This window comes from Bubalus kerabau, chromosome 4, assembly GCF_029407905.1.
Source record: "Bubalus kerabau isolate K-KA32 ecotype Philippines breed swamp buffalo chromosome 4, PCC_UOA_SB_1v2, whole genome shotgun sequence".
Lineage (NCBI taxonomy): Eukaryota > Metazoa > Chordata > Mammalia > Artiodactyla > Bovidae > Bubalus > Bubalus kerabau.
This window is the reverse complement of record NC_073627.1, coordinates 53,807,160-53,822,589: the sequence shown is the minus strand read 5'-3', so window position 1 is coordinate 53,822,589 and position 15,430 is coordinate 53,807,160. Positions and strand designations below refer to the sequence as shown.

Here is a 15,430-nt window from a genome sequence, read left to right as displayed (position 1 = left end):
CTTCACCATGAAATATAAAGGCCTTCAAATTATGAATATTTTAAGTTGATTTTTTAAAATCAGTGTTTGAATTCAAGTTTTTTTTGCATATGACTGAGAATGTTACTCTAAGTTCATTTCACAGTTAATTCTCAGTAGAGCTAGAGAGCCGCCACCTAGCTTTGTATTGCTCTAAAGTTGAGTCATTGACCATAAACTCCACAGAAGTGCTTTTTTAAAACTTAGAACTCCTGTCTTCCTCCCCCCACCACCTATATTCCTATAGGAAATTACAGTATTAGTTGGAAAAATCCCTTTTTGTTTTTTGGTTTGTCTTAGGGACCATCTTGCTGCTCAGGTCCTGGGAATACTGGTGTTTCTCCTGGGTCTCTGCCCTCTTTCTTCATGTTTATCAACATCAAGAGGGAGAATAGTAATGGTCCCTAGGAGCTCCTTCTCAGAAGCAAGATTTGTTTTCCTAGACATACTTTGAATCAACTGGTTTTTATCAACAGAATGATTTTTCTCTTTTCCCTGCCCTAATAGAAACAAGTTAAAATTTTTCAGTAAAGCTTTTCTTACAGCATAGTTAAGAATTTTTTTTTTTAACTTAATTTTAATCTGGTGCTATGTCTGTGATACCGAGTTGCCACTTAAACCATCCATAATAATGGGCTATAGTAGAAAGAGAAACTGCAGCAGTGTATTACTTAGGCTTAAATTGAGAGCAAGCTGAACTTCTGAGCTTGTCCCTCATGTGTATGTTAACACCATGAGTACTTTTCAGGATTATTTGGAGACATGTTTAAATAACAAAACAGGTAGCTCAATACTGGGCAGTAGTATTGAGTGCTGTACAAGGAGAGACAGAATGAATTAGTAATAAAGTATAAGGGGTTTCAGTAACTTTCCTCTGAATAGGATGATGGTCGATGGTCTGACAGAAGGAACTAAAAGTAAGAGTTGTTGCCACTCTAAAAGTAATTAGAACAGAAGGGAAGAATGGGAAAGAGGTTAATAGGAAACTTTCAAGGTAAACATGTTTTCAGTGATCCTCCTCCTTAATATCCAAATGTAGACGTTATACCCCCCCCCAAAAAAAGTGCTAATTGTTGGCAATCATTTCAACAGACATTGGTACGATAGCAAGAGGTTGGTCTCCACGTAAAGCTGCTTTAAATTAATGTAAGTTGATTTAGTCATGCAGATATCTCACTGTAGTGGTTCTCAAACTTAGGATCTGTCTATACTTAAAATCATGCATGTATTTTTTTGAAGATGTAAAGCTATTTTAATTCATAGATGACCTAATCTTGTATGAAGAAAATCCTAAGTAATGTTTTTATAAAAATAACTCTTTAAAAAGCTTGTTTAGCAAGGTCTCAAAATTAAAAGAGCAATAAAAGCAATATGAAATTTTGCAAAACAAGAACTGAAGAAAATTAACTAGTGATAAATTTAACAAAAGGTAACTATAAAATCATGCTGAAAGAAACTGAAAATTAAAACAAATGGAGAGAGAAAATACATTCATGATTTAGAACTTGGAAGATGCCAGTTTTCACCAAAAATACCTACAAAGTTGATGTAATTTCTGTCAGTATCATGGAAGGCTCCCCCGCCATAAATTCACATAAATATGAAAGTGAAAAAACCTAGAATAACCAGCTCGATTTTGAAAAAGAATAAAAGATTTTAAACTCCCTGATTTAAAAGTTTACTATAAAGGAACCATATTCAAATTATTGACGATCCCAAAGAGTTTATGTGGGATTGTATCTATGCCTACTTACTTATTATTGATAGTTAAAACAACTTTTTAAAAACTGTTAACCCATTTAAATGACAGTAATAAGCATTGCATGTTAATGTAAGCAATAACAACATGAGCATATTTCCCCAAACGAAAGCAAGAATGAATGGCATTGTACTATTTTTTACAAGTCTGTAAAGTTTGTCTGAACAAAGACTCTTCCGTATTCAAAAACTTGGCTTCATACAGCTATTTAGTTAGGAAAGGAAAAGAGTATTTTTTTGGCCATGTAGCATGTGGGATCTTAGTGCCTTGACCAGGGATTGAACCTGTGTCTCCTGCACTGGAAGGCAGATTTAATAACCTTTCCAAACACTTGTGATTAGTTGAAATGTGGACTCTGAAACCATGAAATGAATCTTTTGTAGTTTATATCTGCTGAAAATCAAGATCTGGATAACTAGATTCTGTCAGTTCTTGCAAGTAAAAATGTTTGATGACAATAGCAGCTAGTTCTGCTCAGTACTCAGCTACACAAGTTGTTTTTTTTTTAAGATGACAGTTTTACTTCAGTGTGCACCAGAAGTGTTTGATGTTACATAGAATAGTAAGACAAACAGTCAAGAGTCAAATTTAATAATTTTTTTACTGCTTCATCAAGGACATTAAACTTTTCAAATTAAATGTAGGGCAGTGAAAACTATACTGACTCCTTATACAGATAGGTGCCAGCAGTATTACTCACCGTTGCTTTTTTATCATCACTGCAAATGTCAAAACAATGGAAAAGAATGAGTACCAGGGAAATTGTTTTGACCCTTTGCAGGTGTCTTTAGAGAACCCAGGGTTCTCTGCTTTGTGAATGAAATAAAATTATGAACCTTACAAAATAAATAGCAAAGTACAGGCGAGCTAGAAAACATATGTTTCCATAACTACCAGCGTTTGTATCCTAGTAGATATGCCACGATTTACCTCAGTTACGTTGTCAGCAAGGGCAGATGGTCCTGTTGGGGATGTGCTGTCTTTGAACCTGGAATCGTCAATCTCTGAGGCAAAGCTCAGAGATTATCTGAAGTGGAATCATACATACATTTAGGACTGAGTTCTCTCCAACTCAGTTACATGCTGTTGCATCACTTTGGAAACCAGTATAAACATTCTGTTTAGAACCAGTTGCTACTGCGGCATCACTCACAGCTGCAGTTTCTTCTGTGCTGTCAGAGAGCAGTGTAAAAGGAGACTGACCTCTAAGCCTGGCTGCGGTCGTCTTGAGTGTTCTGCCCAGACGCCACTGACCTAGACCTTGCAGTTGTGCTACATTGCTGCTTATGTTGAAGTTAACAACTAACTAATGCTAATCGTTGAAGTTAACCATGGTGAGTTGCAATCTATGCGCCTGTTACCAAAATTCTCCCTGACATCGAAGTTCTTAGGAATATACTTAATTTAGAAATACTGGCAGAATCCCCCCAAAGAGAGCTTTCAAGACAAACAGCTTTTTGCAAAAAAGGAGATCAGGAAGCTATGTGGCTCTTGGGAGCTGGGAACCATCATATTCTGGGCAGCTGGTAATTATTTGGATTATGTCATGCTGAATGTATCAAGATCAAAAGGGAGATAAGGTACCCTTAAATAGCTGAATTGTCCAGTTCCTTAAGTTCTAGGTAAAGAAAATACTGGGATGTTACGATGATAAGTAATAGTCACTTCACAATTACCATAAATTTCTGTGTGGGCCCATAACCACCTTCACGGTCCATGCAAGTCACTTCACAAGTTTCAGTACCTGCGGGACAGGAGTGAACTGAAGAGATGTAGAACCACTGCTGAGAAATTTTAGCCAGCGTGGGTGAGCGAAGACATGAAACACGGCACAGGTGGCTTAGGTCAGTGCTGTCAAAACCTCAACTTGGAGAAAAATCCACAAGGTTAGATTTTAAACTCATTGTGGGTGGCTATACCATTATCTATCGATAAAATATTCAAAAACTGAGGTAAGGAAAAACAAACTGCAGTTTACATCTAAATTGGGAATACCCTAGAACCCCTGATCCTCCAAGGAGGACAGCAACATAGTCTTGGAAGAAGAGCTGCTGCTGTTGCTAAGTTGCTCAGTCGTGTCCGACTCTGTGCGACCCCGCTGACGGCAGCCCACCAGGCTCCCGTCTGTGGGACTCTCCAGGCAAGAACACTGGAGTGGGTTGCCATTTGCTTCTCCACTGCATGAAGGTGAAAGTGAAGTCACTCAGTCGTGTCCGACTCTTAGCGACCCCATGGACTGCAGCCCACCAGGCTCCTCTGTCCATGGGATTTTCCAGGCAAGAGTACTGGAGTGGGGTGCCATCGCCTTCGCCGGAAGAAGAGCTAGTAACAAACAACGGGGCCTAATCACTCATAGGAAATGCTGTTTCCCACCTCTAGTCCAATTTTATTATGATCTGTGCCTCTCATCTTAAACATTTCTTGTTTCAGCACTCATCACTTGAATCACCAGGACTTATTAACCAAACTTTTTTTTTTTTTAGCCCAAGATAACTCTCTAACCAGGCCAAGTATATGACAGAAGAACATGTGAATGGAATTTCATCTCAAGAATACTTAGCTGGGGGAAGAAATTCAGCTTTTATTGTTAGAATTTGACAGTTTCAAACACTTGTGGTGGGACCACCATCATCATACAAAATTCCACCTAGTAAAGTTTTAGGTGACCGGTGACCTTGTCAATTAGGTCTGCTGGTCCCGGTCCAATTCCTAAAACAGTTCGAGAGCCTGGTGCAATCTGAGTACGTCCTGCATCTTGGATTAAACTTACAGTCAGTCCCAGCACTTTTGCATGGGTCAATAATTCAACCAGAGTTTCTTCATCAGGAGCTTTGACCACCACTTTGGGCTGGCCACAGTATTCCCACTCTTTGAGTAACTCAGGGTTTCTCCTTTGAATTTGCTTGTAGGCAGAAACAGCAGCATGAGAGCACTGGGCAGCCACCTTCCCCTTCCCCATCTTTAAGTCATTTCGAACCACAAGAATCATTTTGTACTCCCCACTCTCTCCGAGGATACTTGCTTCTGTTTCAGTGTCAGGATTTGTCTCCCTCACTGAGCTCTTGGGGAGCATCCCAAAGCGCATTCGGAGGCCCCAGCCCAGGCACACGCCACAGGCAACTCCAGCAGCCAAGCTAAGTGCACCAGGATTAGTCAAATATTCCATAACCAGGGATCTGGAGATCATCTGAAAGGAAAAGAAAGTGGTCATTATCAAGGGAGGGAAAGTTATAGTTTATCAGATACAACACCCTGACAGTATATAAGCAGCAGTACTTTAATTCATCCAGAAAAAAGGCAAAATATGTTTTGGATCTTGGGCAGGTACTGTTTCTTCTCCCCTGAGTACTAGAAAAAACTCAAGAATACAGGCAAAGCAGTTTAGGTCATTTTGAATCTCAATGTGAGGAGTACATCTCTCTCAGATATAACAGCTCTGCTCGTCAGTCTTTGCTAAGTCTTGTAGAGAAAGGAAATGTTCTGTTTTACCAAAATGCCTGAAGTATCTAAAAGAACCAAGAGTAGCTCACTCTTTTCTGAAATATAGTGCTTATTCACTTGTGTCTTCAATAATGCAGTAGTTCTCCATGTACCAACCCCTCAGGGAAGTTCCCGGTTGTCATAGCAACGGGCCTGGACTGAGGTGGGCTGCTGACGTCTACTGACCCTGGCACGGAAAGCTGAAAGCCTCACACGTGAATACTGGTGCCCCTGGACATTACTGTAGGTGAAAACCCCAGTGTCAGCTTGCATATGAATGCAAAGTACTTTTTCCATAGTTTTAATACACACTGAATTTGCCAGTAGACAACCATCATAAAAACAAAGGAAGATGATCCTTCATCCTTTACTACTTTAGAAATTCCTATTTCCCCAGCAAAGCTGTTCATGGTGTCTGAATCGTCAATAAAGCATTTACATGAGTCTACATTTGAGGCTGTTGGATTCAATACACTTCAATGTACAGGTATAAACAGTCATCAGTTTCTTCCAGTGGAATACATGGTATCTAAGCATTTATGAAGTATATCATGTTTGTAGAACTTACAAGTGGTGGCCTTGGAATTCTACAGTGTGTAATCTGCGTGGCACAGATAGCAGTCCTGAAAATTCATACTTTATCATAAATTTTTTAAAAAATCGTCATTTAAGTTAAAATTAGGATGTTGAAATTATACTATAGGCAAAGTGTGCAATGTTATCAAATATTTTAAAGTGACGATTGTACAAGGATGTTAAACTTTATTTATTTGGCTGCTTTGGGTTTTAGTTGCATCATGTGGGATCTTGGGTTGCTACAACATGGGCTTAGTTGCCCCACAGCATGTGGGGTCTTAGTTCCTTGACCAGGGATCAAACCCACGTCCCCTGCACTGCAAGGTCGATTCTTAGCCACTGGACCACCAGGGAAATCCTCATTTTTGAGATGCAATTCACACGCTATAAAATTCACCTTTTAAAGTGTACCATTCAGCGCTTTAACGTATCTGCAGTATTGTGCAACCACTGCCACTATCTAATTTCGGAACCCTTTCACGGCCCCCCAAAGAGACCCCTGTAACCGCGAGCAGTCACTTCCCATTTCTCCTTCCCCTAGTCTCTGGTAACCACTAATCTTCTTTGTCTTTATGGATTTACTTATTCTGGACACTCGTATAAGTCAAACCATACAAAAGGTGGCCTTTGTTTCAGGGTTCTACCATCCAGCATAATATTTTCAGGGTTCATCCATGTTGTACCATGTATCAACACTTCATTCCTTTTTCACATAGTTTTGATACACACTGAATTTACCAGTAGTACAACCACCATAAAAAACAATGATCCTTCATCCTTCATTACTTAAGAAATTCCTATTACCCCAGCAAAGCTGTTCATAGTGTCTGAGTCATCAATAAAGCATTGGTGTATTCACTGATGATGAATAATGTACCGTACCTACCAGCTGATTTTCTCCAGCAGTACTTAGCAGCCTGAGTTTAGGTAAAAACACAGAAGGGATAACTTCATACTTCACAGAGAAAGTAGAAGCCGAAAGACTAGAACCACCTAATCACTGCCTCCAAACATATAACTAAATCTGCTGCACCCATATTCTTCCTTCATCTTCCCCTTCTATAACAGATGGCTGGATTTATCCAAGTTTGAATTCTACTAAGTAAGCACTGAGACACAGGGCATAAGGGAAGTTGGGGTGAGAGTAAGAATGAAATGACAGGTCATGAGAAAGGTAAGGACAGGAAGGGGACAGAGGATATCCACATGCTATTAAGAACAGGTATGATAGAAGTGAGCTGGAAAGGCAGTTGGCTGAGGCTAGAGAGAGATGTCTGGGGTTTCGAGTTTGGAAATAGAACATTAAGGTGATACAAAGTCCAGAGTGTAGCTACAGGAACAGGTATGTACAGTACAGTCAAAAGGGTGTCATTAAGCACATCTGCTTTCTTAATTCTTCTATTTTTATGCCTCCTTCATCCCACAGATACTAACTGGTCTTGCTCTAGAATCTAGGGGAATAAAGGAGAAACAGTCCCTTCATGCACAGAGCTTACATTCTGGTAGTGGTTTAGAGATGACCCAATCCTAATTTTGAATTTCTTACGTTTTAAAAAACATTTTGGCCACGCCATGTGGCATGCAGGAGCCTTAGTTACCCAATCAAGGATCGAAGCTGTGCCCCTGCAGCTGAAGCGTGACGCCCTATCCACTGACCGCCAGGGGAGTCCCTCTTTCATTTTACTCTGCTGCTGCTGCTGCTGCCAAGTCGCGTTGGTCGTGTCCGACTCTGTGCAACCCCACAGACGGCAGCCCACCAGGCTCCCCCGTCCCTGGGATTCTCCAGGCAAGAACACTAGAGCGGGTTGCCATTTCCTTCCCCAATGCATGAAAGTGAAAAGTGAAAGTGAAGTCGCTCAGTCGTGTCTGACTCTTCGTGACCCCATGGACTGCAGCCTACCAGGCTCCTCCGTCCATGGGATTTTCCAGGCGAGAGTACTGGAGTGGGGTGCCATTGCCTTCTCCACATTTTACTTTAGTAAGACTTCATGTTGTCAGAACTCAAAGCTTCAGTGGTATTTTGAAGGTACTGTGTTATTTGATCCACATAACCGTAAGAGGTCAGCATTCCTTCTATATATTGAAAATGAGGAAATGAAGGCAAAGAGAAGTTTAAAAAAACCAACAAAAGACACGAATGTCTGCTGGCGTCCTTTGTGCCAGACACATGCCTTGACTGGGAGTACACTGATGAACAACACTGGCCACCGACAGCGCCTAGGTGAGTGGAGGAGAAGACAACTGCACGTCGGCAAATGTTATGGAAAGATGTTAGGGGAGTGTATAAAGTGCTTTAGCTCAGTTTAGGAGGTCAGGGAAGGCCACCTTGAGGAAATATTTAAAATGCAACAAAGCAACAAGAAGACAGAACGAGGAAAGATCATTTCAGGCAGAATGAACACCAAGCACAAAAGCCAGAGGAGAGAAATATGGTGTGCAAGTGCCCTGAAAGTGGTCCAGACAGCCCGAAGACGGAAGGGGAGAGCGGCAGAGAAACACGCGAGAAAGAAGGGCGGCCTGCAGATCGCAGAAGGCCTCGTAAGCCACGTTTAGCAGCTTGGAATTCTAGGGATGATGAGACACTGCTGCAGGGAAATGATTTTTGTTTTCTAAAAGATCACCTGGGACGTCAGTATAAAGATGGAATTAGAAGCTGGCAAGAATAGATACAGGGGATTGATTAGGAGACTGCTATAATGTAATAATAGTAACAGTAACTGCTAAATATTTTGCTATATATTAGGTATTGACACTCTACATGAACTGTCTCCTTGAGTGTTCCCAACACTGAAGTCCTTTAAGTAAATATGTAATTATTATCCCCATTTTTCAGATGTGAAGATTGGCTCACGGAGAATATGTCACTCACCCGAGTTCAAAAAGCCAGTAAGTGGTAGCCTGACTCCAGAGCCTGTGTTCTTAACACTACTCTACGTTGCCTTTCCCAGTAGTCTGGATGAGATGACAGTCGGGCAGGAGTGGGGACGTGGGAAAGGAAAGCGGCTGAAGCACACCTGTATAAATTGCTGATTCACTGGAAGTCTGGTGATAAAAGAAAGGGAGAAGTTTAGAACAACACCTACATTTGAACAAATGGAGACTGGGGGTATACTCTTTACTGATGAAAAGAGCAGGTTTGAAAGTAAAAGACACTGAAAGGTTTCAACTACATTACACTGAAAGGTTTCAACTATATTACATCAGATTTGACCAAAAGACATCCTGGTTGAGATGTCCAGGAAAAAGAAAAAGACACGTCATTTTAGAGATCAGAAGATAAGCGCAGGCTAGAAATGCATGTTTAAAAGAACTTAACATATTGACTGAAGGCTGATAAGCAGATAAGGTCACTGGGTCAAGTATACAGAGGGAAGAAAGGAACCCTGAGGAAACAAGTATTCAGGGGTAAAGGGAGAGTGACAAAGAGAGTCATAAGTGGTCAGGCCTTTAGCACCTAGTTTCAGTCCTCTTTCACGACTGTGCCCAAAATGGTGCCAGGGTCTACTGACAGCACTTTATGGCTCTGGATGCCTTGGCGCGCACGCGCGCGCGCGCGCGCACACACACACACACACACACACACACAAGAATTAAAAAATCCTTATCAGAACCCACATATCTCATAATGCACCTGTCATTTAGTTACCATATGATGCTCACAGATCAGCAGAACTTCTTTATGATAATCTAACCGCCAGACTACAAATAGAACAAATACTCAATTATATAAAAATACATATATACAAACTTCTATGTCAAAGAATTAGAAGGATTTTCTGCACCAATTACTAGGTTGCAAAGTAACCAAATATTCCACATACCAGACTCAGGTACTATCTGGAGAAAGGCAGTACATACAGAGGAGCTATTGTGTGTTGAACAGCAAACTAAAAACCCTTTACTTCCATTTATTGTTGCTATGAAAATAAGATGATAATACCAGCCTCTCTTTAAAGATGAGAAAAATAAAGATCAGAGAAGTTGCTTATCCACAGCCACAAAACTAGTAAGAGCACTATAAAATATACTCATCCAAAAGGTCATGATGGAAAGTTTCTCATTCTCTCACCTTTATTTAAAAACAGATCTACCAATAAGAGTCACCATAAATAGCAGAAAAAGTTCCAGAAAGAACCAATTTGTTTATTGCTTCTGTCCCTAATCTTATGAAGTCCCTAATTCCAAAATGCTGAGCTTAATGCTAACATCTCTGTTCTTTTAATCTATCAGCCTGATCAGATCATCATCTAACTCTTGTAAAAGGTGTTTCAGGCTGTCCCCCTTTCTGCATATCTATTATAAACATTTATCAATAAACCCAGTGCTTGAAATGAAGGTAAATGTAACTATTTTCAGCCTCATCTCTGTTGTCCCAGGCAATGATGGCATCACAAAAGGAACACTTCCTCTAAGACCCTCCTCTTGGTGCCTTCCAGTGGCCAGATTAACCCTCTCACCAGTGCTTGTGATTCTGTTACCTCCTGAACCACGCTCCACCCGCTAACCCTGTTCCACTGGCTACTGCCCCTTGGCCTTTTCCAACCTAAAAATCCATCCTCTTGGACCCTTAAACCACTGCCTCACTTTTCCTCTCCCTTCATCTTTAAACTTCTTCAGTTACCTGCCCGCCTTTCCCATCCGACTGAAACTGCTAAAGAATCAAGACACTATCTAGCTGCCGCTTTTTAGGCCTCATCTTGAGTTTTCTGCACCACCCACTGGTAACTTTTCTTTAAACCATCTTCCCTTGAATTCTTTAACACAATGTTCACCCTATTATCATCCTACCTTTCTGACACCTTTCCCCCATTATCTATAGTCTCTTTCTATTTGCCGCTGAGGTATGTATTAGCCAAGCTTACACATTTCGCCCTCTTTTCAGTCTCTACCTATGTTGTCCTATTAGCAACTATTAGCAACTATTAGCCAAATGCAGGTATTTAAACTTAATTAAAACTAAATAAAAATTCAGTTTTTAAGTTACATATGGCCACATTTCAAATGCTCAGTAGCTCAACAACTTAGAAGTGGCGAGGGAGCTTCCCTGATGGTCCAGTGGACCACAAGCATGTAGACCCCAGACCAGCTGGACCTGAAGGCTGATGATGCAGACTCCCACTTAACCTCACCACCCACCCATCAGAAGAATGTCCATGAGCTGGTCATGCCCTCTTTGAACAATTACTATAAAACTTCTCTATCTTCCCCAAGTGGGGACACATGGTTTTGAGGGCCTGCTGTGGCCCCCTCTGCCTGGCAAAGCAATAAAGCTATTCTTTTCTACTTAAAAAGAGTCCACCTTTCAATGTAGGGGACACGGGTTTGATCTTTGGTCAGGGAACGAAGATCCCACATACAGCTAAACCATTTTTTTAAGTGGCTAAGTTCCACTCTGAGTTAGTGAGATACTGAACATTTCCATGACTGCAGAAAGTTCTATTTGATAGGGCTGGTTTATATATCCTCTTTCCATTCAATCAATCAATATTTTCTGAGAGCCTATTGTGCACAGTTTTGGACCCTGGAGACAGAGCTCTGAACGAAACAAAATCTTGCTCTTCATAGAGCTAACATTCTAGTAGGAGGAGATACACAATAAATAAATAGTTTGTAAAATGAACAATCTCACTTATTCCTGAAACAATAGATGCTGAGGATTCCTACAGCCTCTCTTGGGCTCCACACATGAACTTCATGTCTATGAAGTGGTCTAGACTATGTCCTATATTGAACTCAGTATTTTTCCTTCCCTCTCAAACTTCCTGTAATCTTTCCATATTCTTCATTTCGTCCTAGTACATCTGCCATTATAATTAATTGTACTTATAAAGCACAAATCTGATTTGTAATTTCTCTGTAATCTGTAATTCCTCTGCTCAAAAATCACTGGATAAGCATCTAAGGAATAAGGAAACCGAGTCCTCCTAAAACTGAGTCCCCTTATCAAGTTTATGATTAATCTCCCTATCCAAAACTTTATTTTCTCTCTTGTCCACTGTGACCTCAATCCTGCGTAACTGACACTAATCAACCAGAGCTGACGACTAAAACTGCTGTTGTCAATACACTGTCAATATAGTAAAATTGCAGATATCACATACAACTCAGGTTGTTTCTCCAGGGCAAGATGAGTTAACAGACCCTCATACCATGGACCACCTGGCCAGAGAAGAATGATAAACCAGAGACATCCTGATTCCTGAAACTATAATTATGAAAAAAATCACAGAGTTTAATAGAAACCAACAAAACATTGTAAAGCAATTATCCTCCAATTTAAAAAAAAGTCACAGAAATGTTATAAAATGATTAGTTCCAGCCTCTTTGTTCTTCCCCTTAAAAACAAAAACAAACAAAAAAAAAACCCCTAACTAAACACCCAACTGGAGTGGATTTGAGGCTTGTCTCCCAGTCCCTTGCTTAGAGCCCTGCAATAAACGCTGTGCTTTTCTTCACCACAACCCAGTGTCAACAGACTGGGTTTCGTTACGTGTTAGTGGACTCAAGTTCGGTGGGGTGACAGTAAAATATAAATCCCTCAGCAGAAATTCAAAGAATACACAATTTGGTTTCAACCTACTTTATCCTTCTAACCTAATCTCCTGCTACATAGTCTACTATTCAGTCACACCAAATTACCAGGTGTTTTCAAGCAGCAATCTCCCTGAAATACTTCTCTCCACTTAAAACACAAAAACGTCCTGGAGCAATTACACATAACATTCGCGACATTTAGTACAGTGCCTGGGGTAAAATGTTCAAGGATTATAGACTTCTTTATGTTCGTGTGATACAGCGGGGCAACTTTTCCATCATATTCTTAGAAGTCTTTTCTTTCCTCGTAGCACTGGACAACTTGCTACGCTGTGGGTGTTCAATACTCAGCAGAGTGTGAGGCCTGCTCGGTATTTTCTCACACGCGGAGCGAGGGCATCGATGCTGCCCGACCGGAGCCCTTGACTGGGAACTAAAATTTTGGGTCCTTCCCCTCCCCAGCAGCTAGGTCCTTTCTTTTAAAAGACGACTGGCCAAACCGGAAGAGTGGCTCCAGGGGCCACTTGGGTGGAAGACAGTTTAGAAAGGAGATGAGAGTGGGCGGGTGATTTTTTATAGAATGAAATAGTAATAAACATTCCAACAGGAGAGTCAAGAAAAACACCCCTCTCCCTGGGAGAAGCCCACCTACCTAGCGCACCTCTCCTCCGCCTCACTGGCGCCTTCGCGTTCTTCAGTTCTGGGTACCGAACACGCCGCTCTCACGCGAGTTACCTCTTCCGGGGTATCTCGACAACAAGTTCCGGATCAAGAACGGCGACGAGAACAGTCATTCTTCCTCTAGCTCCGCCCACAGGCCCCTAACCTAGACCCGAACTGAAATCCCGCGACGACCCGCTGAGGTGGCCCAAAGGAGAGGGGAACGTTTTTCTTTTGGAGGCGGTCTCCCGCGGGGGGAAACGGACCGGAAGTGACTCGAGCGAGTTCCGGTTGGCCGGAGTCCAGCAGCGGGTGTGAGAGTCGGTCGGGAGTCGCTTCCAGGATCCCGAGATCCGAGAAACCGGAGTCAGAGCGGGTAGGTAAGCGAGCGCGGGGAACTGGGGACGGACGCCTGAGACGATCCTCAGAGCTTGACTTTTTCTGCGCCCAGACGGTGCAGATTTAGGGCACCGTGATTCGACTGCCAGCTGTGTTGTAGAGCGGTGCTGACTCTGTCTCAGTCTGACAATATCTAAATTATTTGGGACACCTCCCGGTGGTTGGCCAATGGTAAGCTGAACCCAGGCACTGAACTCCCGACCATTCCCCTCGTCGTGGTGGGCTTGGAAGCTCTCCTGAGCTTCTGTAGAATACCCAGCCCCTCTTCGTCTCTGGGAGTCTAGAACCTTAGAGTAAATGAAGAAGATCTCCCTTGCTGATGACCAAGCTGTTTCTCAGGATTTGTCAGTGGGGTTCTCGTTCTCCCAACCACTAGCTCCTGCTTCTATCATCTATCCATTTCTAAATAAAATTCAGACGTGTGAATGCCTTCTAAAGTAGTTGGTGGCCAAGGGAATGGGGCCTCCCTCCGTAGATCTCTGGCAGAGGACCTTCACCTTATTTCCCACTTCCATGAGGAATAGTGTTCTCTGCCTTTTCCAAATCCCTGACCTCCTGTATTTCTTTACAGTGGGGATATTTGCAATAAAACATGAAGGTTAGCTACATCTCTAATAAACTTCCAGGAAGCTATCTGTGACCCTATGTCACACTGCTTGAGAGTTATTTGTGACCTCCAGTAAGTTTTGCACTGTTATTTTTTGTTTTCCTGAAAATTCATACCAAAAAAGCTCATAACATGTAGGCTGTGGTACTGATACCTGTCTTGACAACATAGCTCCTTTTCCTAACTTTAATGTCTTTCACCTCTCCTTTAGATCTCCTTGATCCTTTGGAGGAGTTTGTACAAGTATTTCTAATGTTGTAGAGAATTTAATGTTCTGACTGCTTATTCCCTGTTGTGTGGTCATCAGCCCTGATTTTAGTTGTGTATTCTTAGCATAAATGATAATAGTAAGAAACTGTTATCTACTAGGCAACATTCTATGCATTATGGATTATGTTTTTATTGACCTTTGGAAGAGGTGGTGGGTCCCAGACATATGAGGCAAATTTATATAGGTGTGATATGACTGTACATACTTCTTTGCCCATATTATTTTAAAACGTTGGAGCATTTTTTTTTTCCTTTGAGGAATATATCCTACCTGATTAGCATAATTTAATTCCTGTGATTCACATTCCAGAATAACCAAATTTCTGAAATAATGATTTAATGTGCCTTTTAGCAATTTAATACCTTATAGCTAGTTTAATCAGTTTGTTTTTATTTACATATTTTTCTTCTTTTTGAGTTAGAAAATTTTTTCACACTTGTCTGAAATCAGGTGACAAGATTTTTGAGATGTGGAATTATATAAATTAGATGTTACCATTTTTAACAGCTGGTAAATTTGCTTTTTGACTTGAAACTGCTAAACCTGGTCTTATATTCTTTGTGTTCAGTCCAGTTATTCAGGGATTGATTATCCAGATTTTCTCACTTTCCAACTTCTTCTTGAGTTTGGCTTGAATTACCACTTTTTAGGATTACAAAGATCATTAAACTTTAAATCAGAAGACCTACAGTGGAGTCTGGGCTGCAACACTTCTTGAGTGTAGGTTGGCAAGTTACCTAACTTTCTAAACTGACCTGAATTGTGTTGATTAAAATGCTGCTTACTTCATAGGATTGTCACAATGATTAAGTGAGATAGTAAATGTGAAATCACTATATAAATGACAATATAGTGATACTGTTCTTTTACTCTGAAAGCAGGAAATATATCAGTGGAGAATACTGTTAACTTTGATCAGTTCAAAATTTGATGTTTTGTATTATTAAGTATGTTTCTTCTCTGAAAATTTTATCACATACTTTTCTGAGATGATCTTTGCCCTCCTTTTGAACTCAATAAAAGCTAGCCAGGAGTAGTTGAAACTGTAATCTACTGTATTAGTCACCTTAGTTAATAAGTAGGTGACTTGAAAATGAGTTTAGTTTTGCATTTGGGAGTTTAAGTT

General features: G+C 41.0%; 3 protein-coding genes across 11 annotated transcripts in view; 2 read left to right on the top strand and 1 right to left on the bottom strand.

Moving 5' to 3' along the window:
- CLTC (clathrin heavy chain) overlaps positions 1-9,416 on the top strand; it is a 75,266-nt gene extending 65,850 nt beyond the window's left edge. For 2 of the 4 annotated variants that reach the window (XM_055577438.1, XM_055577435.1), the window contains one exon: positions 5,382-9,416. In XM_055577438.1, the coding sequence (XP_055433413.1) occupies positions 5,382-5,419 (38 nt within the window). In that variant the 3' untranslated portion in view covers positions 5,420-9,416. Of the gene's footprint in view, positions 1-4,260; positions 4,555-5,381 lie in introns of those variants that run through there. The other 2 variants (XM_055577439.1, XM_055577437.1) reach the window with 1 other exon arrangement.
- On the bottom strand, positions 4,339-13,034 carry PTRH2 (peptidyl-tRNA hydrolase 2). 2 transcript variants are annotated; one of them, XM_055577468.1, is made up of 2 exons: positions 13,020-13,034; positions 4,339-4,964 (listed from the first exon to the last, which is right to left on the bottom strand). In XM_055577468.1, the coding sequence occupies exon 2, from the start codon at positions 4,962-4,964 to the stop codon at positions 4,425-4,427; it is 540 nt and encodes a 179-aa protein (XP_055433443.1). In that variant the 5' UTR covers positions 13,020-13,034; the 3' UTR covers positions 4,339-4,424. The 2 variants fall into 2 exon arrangements, with proteins under 2 accessions (XP_055433443.1, XP_055433442.1); XM_055577467.1 differs by lacking the exon at positions 13,020-13,034 and adding an exon at positions 8,703-8,844.
- Positions 13,035-13,233: 199 nt separating this feature from the next.
- The window catches only part of VMP1 (vacuole membrane protein 1), a 130,163-nt gene continuing 127,966 nt past the window's right edge, over positions 13,234-15,430 (top strand). The window contains exon 1 of one of the 5 annotated variants that reach the window (XM_055577461.1): positions 13,234-13,407. The gene's annotated coding sequence lies outside the window, so the exon portion shown is untranslated. The remainder of the gene's footprint in view (positions 13,408-15,430) is intronic. The other 4 variants (XM_055577464.1, XM_055577458.1, XM_055577459.1 and 1 more) reach the window with 4 other exon arrangements.

Bases quoted from the DNA above. Each gene is read 5' to 3' on its own strand.
- PTRH2 (XM_055577468.1), bottom strand. From the start codon at position 4,964: ATGATCTCCAGATCCCTGGTTATGGAATATTTGACTAATCCTGGTGCA.